The sequence below is a fragment of the Chionomys nivalis genome, chromosome 23 (genome assembly GCF_950005125.1).
Source record: "Chionomys nivalis chromosome 23, mChiNiv1.1, whole genome shotgun sequence".
Classification (NCBI taxonomy): domain Eukaryota; kingdom Metazoa; phylum Chordata; class Mammalia; order Rodentia; family Cricetidae; genus Chionomys; species Chionomys nivalis.
The window spans coordinates 34,412,904-34,425,290 of record NC_080108.1 but is presented as its reverse complement, the minus strand read 5'-3'; the positions used below and the strand labels follow the sequence as shown (position 1 = coordinate 34,425,290).

General features: G+C 43.1%; 1 protein-coding gene across 1 annotated transcript in view; it reads right to left on the bottom strand.

Annotated features, from left to right (window-relative positions):
• Positions 1-1,676: 1,676 nt before the first annotated feature.
• The window catches only part of Zdhhc13 (zinc finger DHHC-type palmitoyltransferase 13), a 41,761-nt gene continuing 31,050 nt past the window's right edge, over positions 1,677-12,387 (bottom strand). The window contains exons 14-17 of the mRNA XM_057756139.1: positions 11,653-11,736; positions 9,671-9,828; positions 7,509-7,606; positions 1,677-2,713 (exon numbers count right to left, since the gene is read on the bottom strand). Coding sequence (XP_057612122.1) covers positions 2,575-2,713; positions 7,509-7,606; positions 9,671-9,828; positions 11,653-11,736 — 479 coding nt within the window. The 3' untranslated portion in view covers positions 1,677-2,574. The remainder of the gene's footprint in view (positions 2,714-7,508; positions 7,607-9,670; positions 9,829-11,652; positions 11,737-12,387) is intronic.

Sequence of the window (12,387 nt, the reverse complement as noted above, 5' to 3'; positions counted from 1 at the left end):
GTTGGCCATGTTGGGTGCCAATTTGTTGGAGGAAAGCCGCTTGTTCGAAATAACCACACAGACTGTATTATTTAAAACACTGCTTGGCCCATTAGCTCTAGCTTCTTATTAACTAGTTCTTACATATTAATTTAACCCATCTCCATAAATCTGTGTACTGCCATGCGGCTGTGGCTTACTGGGTAAAGTTCAGGCATCTGTCTCCGGCGGGGCTTCATGGCTTCTAATTCTTCCTTTTTCCCAGCATTCAGTTTAGTTTTCCCCACCTACCTCTATTCCCTGCATAGGCCCAAGACAGTTCTTTATTAACCATTGGTATTCATAGCATACAGAGGGGAATCCCACATCACCATTTATAAACAATCCCTTGATAGTATCCACCGAGTCTCTCCTTAGCCTCTCAATTCTTATGTCTTATTTGCATTACTCTGAACTACTTTTAATGTTCGCTACCTTATACTAGTTTCATTTAAAGTGCCATTTCCTCTGTCTTACAAAGCTCCATGATTATAACAAGTCAATATACCAGTGTGGAGTAACCTAAATACACAAAATGCACTTTCTGTCTATAAAGAACTGGAATATGGTTGTGGTGATATTTTGTTTGTGATCTAACAAATAAAGCTTGCCTGAAGATAAGAGCATAGAGGTAAGCCACTAGTCAGTCAGAGGCCAGGCAGTGGTGGCACACACCTTGAATTCCAGCACTCCACTCAGGAGGCAGAGACAGATGGATCCCATGGCCACCCTGGGCTACATTAGACTGATCCAATCTCAAAGAGAAACAGAGCCAAGAGGTGGCGGCTCACACCTTTAATTCCAGCACTAGGGAGGTGGAGACAGGAAGGGATAAGGCTGGGCAGAGAGAAAAATATAAGGATAAGGCGTGAGGAGACAGGTGATCAAAGCATTCAGTCTGAGGACTTGTAGAGAAAGGATACTCCATTTGGTCTGAGGATTTCATAGAGGTAAAGACTAGTGGCTGACTGCTTCTTCTCTGATCTTTCAGCTTTTACCCCCTAATATCTGACTCTGAGCTTTAATATTAAATCATATTTAATATTAAGAATTCATTCTACATATGGTTGTTCCAAAGGTCTCAGGTAGGGAGTTTGAATTTGAGTCCAGGATCTTACCTAGTTTCCTTCATTCTGATCTAAATGTTCTGTGGACAATCTGAGTAAACTTACTTGGTAGGTGTTCTTTGAGTGAAAACAGCATGGCCTATAGGAAATGGCACTATTAGGTGTGGCCTTATTGGAGTAAGTGTGTCATTAGGGGTGGGTTTTGAGGTCTCAGAAGCTCAAGGCAGGCCCAGTGGTTCACACTCTCTTCCTGCTGCCTATGGATCTAGATCCAGTACTCTCAGCACCATGTCTGCCTGAGTGCCACCATGCTTCCAACTATGACAATAATGGACTAAAGCTCTGAACTGTAAGTCATCTTCCATAACAGCTGCTATAGTCACGGTATCTCTTCACAAGCAAAAGAATACTGAGAGAGGGGCTGGTGAGGAAGGGAGAGGATAGAGCTTGGGAAAGTCCTGTCCACCATCTGTGATCCTGATCACATACATCATAACTTAAAAATTCTTTATTTCATTCAACACATTAATTCAAATATTTATTGCATGAACACTATACTAGGCGATATTCTAGGCGATTGACACTCTACAGGGCATCCACACTAAACAACCATATGACCCTGGAGAAGATGCTTCTTTTGCATTTAGGTCCTTCCCGGGGGAAGGAGCAGGGATCCTTGAAGACTGAACAGTGGTCTGGAGAGACACTGGTACAATAAAACAGCATCATTTGGGGGCTGACAGGCCATGACGAGAACCCACAGGAGGATTCAGTGAGAGATTAACTGGGAGAGCTGTGCAAACGATACTTAGGCAGAATCAGCATTTCCTCTAGAACAAGGGAGATCAGTAAGTACAATCAACAGGCAACCAATATTTTAATGGCACTGGGTAAAATTTGATATAAATATTTAAGACTTCATGTATTCAAATTCTAAGAGGAAAATTAAGCAAAACATTGCTTACTGGCATCAACAGCAATTTCCACTCATTCCTAAAATCATAAATTAGTTTCCCTATGTCTGTCAACCTGTTTTCTCAAGATTCTACAGAAGTTAAGCTTCAGAAATAAGTCTCAAGTATAAAAAAATATTTTTATTAAGTGAGAAAGTAAAACAGGTACATCTATTTAAATACTCTTTACATATTTATAGGTACAATAAGGACAAATAACTTATTAAAAATTAAAAGTTTAAAGAGTACAATTTTTAGAAAGCCAATACAGTATCTGAAAATACTCTATTTTAATCCATCATCAGTAACTATTCTGTTTTTTAAAAAGTAACTCATATTCTTGGGGAAAACATGGAAGATTTTGAAGTATGTCTGTCAGACTGCTCAGTAACATGCCTTTCTTCTGAGGTCTGACACTGAGGACTGTGTGCCCAGAGTTTTGAACTATGATGAGCTCAGCATCTCACTTCACTTTCAGACCTCACAGCACCAACAGAAACAAAAACAAGTTAAGGTGTGTTCTGAGGTGCTTTTCGTCATACAGAGCGAAGAACTTTCTCTTTGGCTGGGTGGAAAACCATGGTGTACTGGGATGTCCAGTCTATTATGCAGGGCTTCACTAAGCCAAAGCAGCCACACTGAAAGAAATCTGCCAGGTTCTGTGTGAATCCAAGGCTGTCAAGAAAAGAAGAGAAGACGGCTTACTATGCTTCCTGTGTTGTTCCTGACAAGCATTCACCCTGAGCATCTGTGATACACACTCTCTGAGGAGCTTCTGGAAAATTGAGAGGTAAGCAGCAGCTCCCTGTATGGAACCCTAAAGCTGAAATCTAGTTCCATTTGTGGACCTGAATTGCTATTGTAAGACTCTGACATCAGGTCAGCAACTTGAGTATACCTTTCTTCATCACTTCCTTTGGGTCCCCTCCCTCTCCACTACCAGTCACTGTCCTTACTAAGTTTACACCCTATTTTTACTGCACTTTATCTAAAAGCTCACATAGGACAGAGCTGTAACCAGGAAGGTTGGCTTTCCCTAAGCCATCTAAATAGTTCTCCCAATGACATCCCTGTCCCAGTTCCTTCCAATTTACCTGACACATTGGAGATTGTCTTGTCCTGCAGAACCCTTGATACACTGACAGACTCTTGCCTCCCAAGCTCAACCCTTTCAAGACACCCTTCTGCCCAGCAATCACATCCAACCTCTCCATTTTTGTATTCAAGACCACTCAAAGACCTCAGGATTTACTACCCCAAACCCATCTCTGTAAACCTCCCACTGCTGGGCTGGCTGTTTCCCATGATTGTGAACAGGCCTGCAGCACATACTCCCCAACCCTTATCTCCTGTTGATTCTCAAGGTCCAGTCAATATCCGCAATCTTTCTAGAGCCTCCATGACTGTAACTATCTTCAGCATAACCGTTTCTCCATCAAATTCCTGAAACAGTTCTTAGTTCAGCGCAAGGAATACTTAACTTTAATGCACACACCTATGCCTTTTTAAGCTAAAGGCAATCTATACATACCAAACTGTGTATGCACAGCCTTGACCATGTTGCTGTCAGTAAAGAATTAACATAACCAGAGAGCGACTTTCCAGAAGAAGGCTGCAAGTGTAGATGGAACTGTGTTGTGGGATAATCTTTTTGTACATTGTGAAGATGTGACTCTACCTAAGGCAACTTCTGATTGGTTTAATAAAAAGCTGAATGGCCAATAGCTAGGCAGGAAAGAATAGGTGGGACTTCCAGGGGAGAGAGAAGAACTAAGGAAGAAGCTGAGGCATGAGGATTTTTGCCAGGCAGAGAGGGAGTCTGACATACATGTGGAGAAGTAACGAGCCACATGGCAGAATATAGATTAGTAGAAGTAGGTTAATTTAAGTTATAAGAGCTACTTGTGAACAAGCCTAAGCTAAGCCAAAAATTCATAGTTAATAAAAAGTCTCTGTGTCATTATTTGGGAACTGGTGATCCAAACAACTTCTCACTACAGAACTGAATAAGTGACAGTGGGGAGACATTGGGAAATACAGGGTCGAGTTCCAGATATGTCACTGAGTAAAACTAGCGAGAGAGCAAAGAAAAAAGATAGTGATTTGGGCAAGGATTTAGAAGCTAGCCTCAAAGTGGCTCTAAGGTCTTTAGCTCCCAGTTTTATGTGTTTATCAAATGAGCTTCAGCTCTCACCTGTGCTGCTCTTTGGAGACTTCTCCTGGCCTCAGATTGCTCTTCCTCCCTTCTGACATCTGATCCTGCCTGACATCTCTCCTACCTCTGTCACAAGACTCCTGTACTTTTTAAAAAAAATATTTATTTATTGTGTATACAATACTCTGTCTGTGTGTATGCCTGCAGGCCAGAAGAGGGCACCAGATCCCATTACAGATGGTTGTGAGCCATCATGTGGTTGCTGGGAATTGAACTCAGGACCTTTGGAAGAACAGGCAATAGCTCTTAACCTCTGAGCCATCTCTCCAGCCCAAGACTCCTGTACTTTAAGAGCCCGCTCTCCTGCACTTTTTTGAGGCAGGGTCTTACATAGCAAGATCCTGGCTCACTTGAAATTAAGTAGACAAAACTAGACTCAAACTCAGAGATTCATCTGCCTCTGCCTCCTGAGTTTTGGGATTAAGGCATGTACTATCACTGGTGTGGGACAATGGTTTGTACTCTGTCAGGTATGTTTTAAATAAATGCTGATTGGCCAGTAGTCAGGCAGGAAGTATAGGCGGGACAACCAGGTAGGAAGTAGAGGTGGGGCAACGAGAACAGGAGAATTCTGGGAAGAGGATTCTGCTTTCTGCAGTCCTGACCCATCCACAGAAGAAGCAAGATGTGACTGCCTCACTGAATAAGGTACCGAGCCACGTGGCTAACAGGCAAGAATGATAGTCTAATATAAGTTCTAAGAGTTAATAAGAAGCCTGAGCTAATGGGTCAATCAGTTTATAACTAATGTAGACCTCTGTATGATTTCTTTGGGACTTAACTACTGCTGGGACCAGGCAGGTCAGAAACCTCAGTCAACACTATCACCTCTGTCCTGTTTCTAGACTTCAATGGAGTAAATATTCATTCCTCTAGCAAAACTACCAAGATATGGACTGCAGCCTGAAGTGATCATCACTAGCTTTAAAGTGCTCTCCAGTCCTCTCTGTAAGCCACCTCTTCTCTCCTCCATAAATACACACTGTAACACCAGTGTCCAGTTCCCTTGTCTAACAGCCTAACACCAGGAGCAGGCTTTGAGGCAGACTGCCACTGAGATAAGCACTGAGTGCACAAATCCCTTGAGGGCTCTGGGTCACCTCTGCCACACTCCCGCCTCCGAGACACTGCTGTAGGCTTCAAGGAAGATAGGCTTCAAAGCCTTGCCTTTCACACCAGGAGACCAGAGCTCCAAAAGCGCTCTAACTTTAAAACTGAGGGCATGTTTCACAGAGCCAGTGCTCTAGGGGGCGCATCCCAGTCTAAAAATCTAGCTTCTCGGTTGTTTCCAGGTTTTGGCTATTACAAACAATGCTGCTATGAACATAGTTGAACAGATACTTTTGTCATTTGATGTGGCATCTCTTGGGTATATTCCCAATAGTGGTATTACTGGATCTTGGGGTAGGTTGATCCCAAATTTCCTGAGAAATGGCCACACTGATTTCCAAAGTGGTTGCACAAGTTTGCATTCCCACCAGCAATGAATGAGTGTGCCTCTTTCTCCACAACCTCTCCAGCAAAGGCTATCATTGGTGTTCTTGATTTTAGCCATTCTGACAGGTGTAAGATGGTATCTCAAAGTTGTTTTAATTTGCATTTCCCTTATCGCTAAGGAGGTTGAATGGAGGAATGGATGAAGAAAGTGTGGAATATATACATATTAGAGTACTACTCAGCAGTAAAAAACAATGACTTCTCGAATTTTGCATGCAAATGGATGGAAATAGAAAACACTATCCTGAGTGAGGTATCCCAGACTCAAAAAGAGGAACATGGGATGTACTCACTCATAATCGGTTTCTAGCCATAAAATAAAAGACATTAAGCATATAATGTGTGATCCTATAGAAGCTAAATAAGAAAGTGAACCCAAAGAAAATCATATAGTCATCCACATGGAGAGGGGGAAGTAGACAAGATTCCAGGGCAAAAACTGGGAACTTGCGGGTGAGGTGGCATGGGGCAAAAGGGAAATGGGATGAGAAATATGAGAAGGGGAGGATGGGAGGAGCTCGGGGGATTGGGATGGTTGGGATATAGGAAGGATGGATACGGGAGCAGCGAAGTATATATCCTATCTAAGGGAGCCATCTTAGGGTTGGCAAGAGACTTGACTCTTGAGGGGTTCGCAGGTGTCCAGGAATATGTCCCCAGCTGGTACCCTGGGCAACTAAGGAGAGGGAACCTGAAATGACCCTATCCTATACTGATGAATATCTTGCATATCACCTCAGAACCTTCATCTGGCGATGGATCGAGGTAGAGACAGAGTCTCAATTGGGAGCAACGGTCTGAGCTCTTAAGGTCCAAATGAGGAGCAGAAGGAGGGAGAACATGAGCAAAAAATCAGGACCACGAGGGATGCACCCACCCACTGTGACAGTGGAACTGATTTATTGGGAGCCCACCAAGGCCAGCTGGTCTGGGACTGAATAAGCATGGGTTGATTCCGGACTCTCTGAGCATGGCGGTCAATGAAGACTGATGAGAAGCCAAGGACAATGGCACTAGGTTTCGATCCTAATACATGAACTGGCTCTGTGGGAGCTTAGCCTGTTTGGACGCTCACCTTTCTGGACGTAGATAGAAGGACCTTGGTCTTCCCGCAGGGCAGGGAATTTGGACTGCTCTTCAGTATCGAGAGGGAGGGGGAATGGAGTGGGGGGAGGAGAAGAGGAGTGGGGATAGGGGGAGGGAAGTGGGGGGAGGGCAATATTTGGGAGGAGGGGAGGGAAATGGGAAATGGGGAGCAGGTGGAAATTTTAATTAAAAAAGAATAAAAATAAATAAGTAAAAAAAAAAAAAAAAAAAAAAAATCTAGCTTCTCCCCAAACACAAGTGGGCAGATACACAGAACTAAAAGAATGGCTGGGGCTGGAAAGCCATGCTCAGGTTCTGGAAAGGCACACCAGCCAACGGTTTCTGCAGCACCTTGTGGCTGGCCTGTCAGTCACATGTTTAACTATCTCATGCTGACTCCATGCCAGCAACACACAACCTTGTGATCACTTGGTTCAACTGGAGAGTCCCCATTCTGGCAAAACTTCAAAGTATAATATTTGTGCTGAGTCCAGCAGACTAAATTCCTGACCCTACTGGGCATATGACATTATCACTCAAAACCTAACACCGAGGCTTCCAAGAAAGACAGGCTCAGCTCTAGCAGATAGTAAGTTAGAGAATGGAACTAGGTCAAGAAATCAGTGGCTGGGAATCTTCCAAGGACTGGTGACCAGACCAGAATTCACTTACTTATATGGTGTCTTCCTGAGGGATAATGCCTGTTTCATGTGCCTGCTCTGCTTTATCAGGCTGATTCTCTCATGGGAGGTTAGGCCCAGAAATGCAATCTGAAAAAGATGGAGGTACATCAGAAATTACTGCATCTTAAAAGCGCATTATAGAATAGCGGTAAACATTTAGTACTCTACCAAGACTACGGCCCCCAGACGTCACAACCTTAAACTGCATTTCCCCTTGTAAACACAATAGCTAGACTTATTATTTGAATCTTACAAATATTCAAGAAAGCACTATATATTGACTCAGAATTATGAAATAATTTTTCACTACAGCCATGTCTTGTGGCCATATTTAGATTTCAATACAGGAACACATATCTGCTGAAGAAATGAAACAGGGTATAAGGTAATATCAGCACAGTTATCAGTTTCTGAGTTCTTTTGAACTTTTCTTTAAAAGTTGCAAAGCAAAAAGTTTATACACTGAAGGGAAGAATAACCAACTCATAAATTTGAAGAGTAAAGACTAAGATGATTAAGAGATTCTTAAATCGTTAGAGACCACACAGTTCACATGGTTACCTCGTCTAAACCTTAAAACACTGTGTGTCAATTCCCAATCTGTGAATGGAGTGATCCCAGCATCCCCATCAGCCTATGCTGAGGATCTAAGCTAACACATCTAAGACATATGCTGAGGCTCAGAGAGGTGAAGTAAGTGGTCCAAGGCACAGAGCTGAGAGAGAGGCAGAGCTGGAACTGGCTTCTGCTCCCAACCATCAGCCCGCATGCTCAGTTTGATTTAATGCAGTTAAAGTCATCTCATATCATGGGATTTAAGAAATCAAAGTTTTCAAAGAACTGGATTGTTTTATTCCTTAAATAAACAACTGTGAGATTCTTGTTTGTGAAAATTATCTGGAATCTATTTTTCTTCTTTAGTACAGACAAATATATGAATCTTTCTGTAAATATTAATGCTACCATCGGCTTGTTTTGGAGCCAGGTCTTGCTATGTAGCCCAAGCTGGCCTTTAATTTGTAATTCTCATGTTTTAAACACTTGGGAGCTTGCATTAGAGCTGTTATGACTCCAAGCCCACCTTGGCTACTAAGAGTATCTGAACCTCATATATCACCTTATCATTAGGCTTCTAGCCCCCACCTTTGTTAGAGTTGTTTCCCCACCTAAGGAACTGAGCTACTACTCTGGTATGTTCCCTACCTCACACGTTTACGGTGAACTAGATGTGTGAACGTTTTAGAAAGTGTGCTTATAAACTAAATATTAACAGGTGAGCATCCACTGTAATACTGATGCTCACTGCTGAGTGGCTGATGTCAGGAAGGGATGGATGCTCAGTTTCATCAGTGTTAGCCCCTTCCTGAGCATTTCCTGACTTCCTTCACCTGTCCTCTTCTATCACGATTTTCCTCACAAAAGTGGGATCTGCTCTGCTTCTGCGGAGTGATATCTAAACCCTAGTCTTATACTGCCTTATACGGATCACTGTTGCCTGCTTCACGTAGACAGGCTGCAGCAACAGGGCACAGCACAGGAAGGAAGCCCTGCAGAAAGCTGAAGCTGCTACTGCCCTGGCATGTGAGCTTCCTCAACAGGTGGTCACCCAGTCCATTGGTCAGTGGCCCGACTTTCGTCTTCCCCCCTTGCATCTACTTAAGAACTGTATAAGGTAACAGAACTGGAAGAACTGAAGGAATTAATTGCTTTGCATTTGTGCAATAATTTACAGTTTCTATCATGTTTTCACATATTGCACAGCTTAAATGTAACATGAAAAGAACACTGAATGGCACTGTTGGAAGAATGAAGTCTCCATTTCTGCTTCTGCCACTCACTGAGTGACTTTGAGCAACTCACTGCACTTCTCTGTACATAAATTAAAAGGCCAGATTAGGCCATTCCCGAGTGGGTACAGTTTCAGCAAGCAATCTATTATTCTAACCTTTAAGCTGCCCGTGAGAACAGATGGACTTTATTGTCCTCAGCTCACAGATAAGGAAACTAAAATTAAAGAGTGAGAGATGACATGCTAGACCCGCAGAGGGTGCCCCGGAGGAGCTGGATGCTAGTCTTCTAATTTTAAAGTCAAGTCTTTCTACCCAACTAATGAGTCCCTGGAAATTTCACTCAGAGCCATAATGAGAATACCTGAAAAAGTTGATTTATTAATAAAAATGTTGACCATGAGAAATGGAAAGCTGCTAGCATGAAGATATACAAAACCCAGGGAGAACAGGCCACTATCTGACTGAGGTAGGTCCATAGTCCGTCTTCCTTGAATGTTGTGGCACAATGATTTGACCAGTCTGTAAATCCACAAGGGGAAAAAAAAAGCATTATTACAATGACAAAAAACTAGGTATCCTCTAAAAAGATAAAATTATACAGTTAGGGAGAAATGACAGACAAGAGACTAGATTAGAATTGAACTTTAGGAATGGAAGAGCAGCTCGGGGTGGAGAGTACCCTTAATGTCATAAAACCAACTTGAAAAGACTGAATGCGATGGAAATTGCTGCTGACCTTATCAACATGGTGTTGTGCTGGACCTCAACACCAAATAACATGGTTATTTTTAGGGAAGGAGAGATGGGGTGGTGCAAAGTCTGGCTCCTTTCTGCTAGGATCAAGTCCAAGAGACAAGCTGGCCCATGGGCCGACTTAGGTTTCCAAGAACAGGTTTCATTGTCGAGCCTTAGAAGGCCCCTGTCAGAGAATCTCTGTGAAGATCTTGAAGGCTTTCTGTTATAAGACGATTTAAAACGCTCAGGGCTGCTATGGATTTGGACAAAAACTAAGCCTGTCTGAGTCGGCCATGGTTATATTTTATAAAGCTTTCTCTAAAGAACAGACACCCACCATGTCAGGGAAAAGTCTGACAGTGGCTGAAGCCTGCACTATGCCTGTGTCAGGGCAAGAAGCAACACAGCCCTGGTTTCCTCCAACCTCCAAACAAGAAAACTCAAACACAACAGAACCTAACCCTGGCTGTTTGCAGGAGGGAAGACACACACAAAGAGCTGTCTTAGTTGCTTAAGGCTGTTGCTGCCAGCCTGCTGACCTGAGTTTGATCCCTGAAGATCTCTGAAGGAGAGAAATGATTCCTGCAAATTGTCCTCCAAACACAAATAAATAAATGTAAGACAATCCACCCACCCAAACCCTCTAAACTTAAACAAGGAAGTGGGAATAGAAGTGAGGATGATGCAAAGAGGAGACAGCCTGAGAGGACAGGAGTGCTCGGGCTTGGGATGTGGGGGAAAAAGAAAACACTGTTTCTGAAGACATTCACGCAGAGCAACAAGCTAGGACGTTAGGGGCAACAATGCAGAGGAGGACACCAGGTGTGAAAAGATTAACAGTCAAGACCACGCCTAAATTTTCCCAGTCTTCAAAATAAATAAACAACGAATAGTTAAAACCCAAAGTTCAAATAAATACATAGATAAGAAATACTAGCACTACAGGCTCTTCCCTTAGGCCACCTCTTTCAGGGTGTGAAGAGTGTAGGCACACAATTCTTTAGAGCTCACCAAAATGTCCTGTATGCTTCAATTTAAACCCTGTCCTTAACAGTCACCTCAAAATAGCCCTGCACGACAGACCTAGGTATCTTAAAACATGCTACCGAAGGTTTTCTCATCCAGGACTACAGAGCAAGTGAGCCAGCATTTTCTTCCCAGTTTCTCCTGGGTGAGTTTCCCCTCTGTTCTCGATTTCAGTGTGATTCTTCTCAAATGGCCTGTACTCTCAGGGTCTTTTTCTTTGATTTGCTGTGGCTGCTTCCTTCAACCTCTCGCCACCAGCCTCTTCTTTCTGTCTCATTTACTCCCCACCTGCTGCTCTACACTTGGGCGGCAGGTGTCTCTTCCAGGAGGACATGTCTACACGCGACATAATTGGTGTCTTTCTGATCACTCAGATTCACCCAGGCACTCTACCCAAGAACGGCAGAGCTATTACCTCCTCTTACAGCTCTTGCAGCTTTCCGGTGGGAAAGTTTTAAAGGCCCCACTCATTCTTTCAGTAGGGGTAAGGTTTACACACTGGCCAGAGTGTGGCAGACAAGGGTTCATAAGGAAAAGAACTGGGTACAGGTGCATGAGCTTGCAAGAAACATTTATACTTACAGACGAAAGATCCATAAATGATCCAGTCACATACCATGGAAAGAGAAAGCAAGAAGAAGATGTAATGATGATGGTTGCCAAAACCTGAGTCAGAAAGAGAGAAAACATACTTAATATTTTCCTTTCCTAATGACTCCCCAGACTACTCTTCTGTGAAATAGCTTCAAAGCAAACAGAAGAAACAGGCTTGCTTTGCCTTTGAATACTACTAAACCAGACAGTTCTAACAGGACCGTCATGTGTTTGTGTTAAATAATATTTCCCGCTGGGCAGTGGTGGTGCATGCTTTTAATCCCAGCACTCCGGAGGCAGAGGCAGGCGGATCTCTGTGAGTTCGAGACCAGCCTGGTCTACAAGAGCTAGTTCCAGGACAGGCTCCAAAGGTACAGAGAAACCCTGTCTCAAAAAACCAAAGAAGAAAGAAAAAAAATTCCTACTAGCCTAAAAGAAGACATTATGCATAAAGCAAAGTTAAGTAGGCAAAACCACCTTCGAACAGCTAGTGGGAGGTTAACAGGTGAAATCACATCTGGTCCCTTCTCACAGAATGTGTTTTGTTTAGGTAAGAACAACCTATGGGCATCAAAGACTAACTTGAAAGGAAACAGAAACAGCAAAACTGAAGAGCAGCAAGTACATAACCTACCTTGGTGGACTACAGAGCAAAGTGGGGGAACACGGCCTAAAAAAGGCTGTAGAAGGAAGGGGTAAGGCATTCCAGGCAACCAAAGCTTT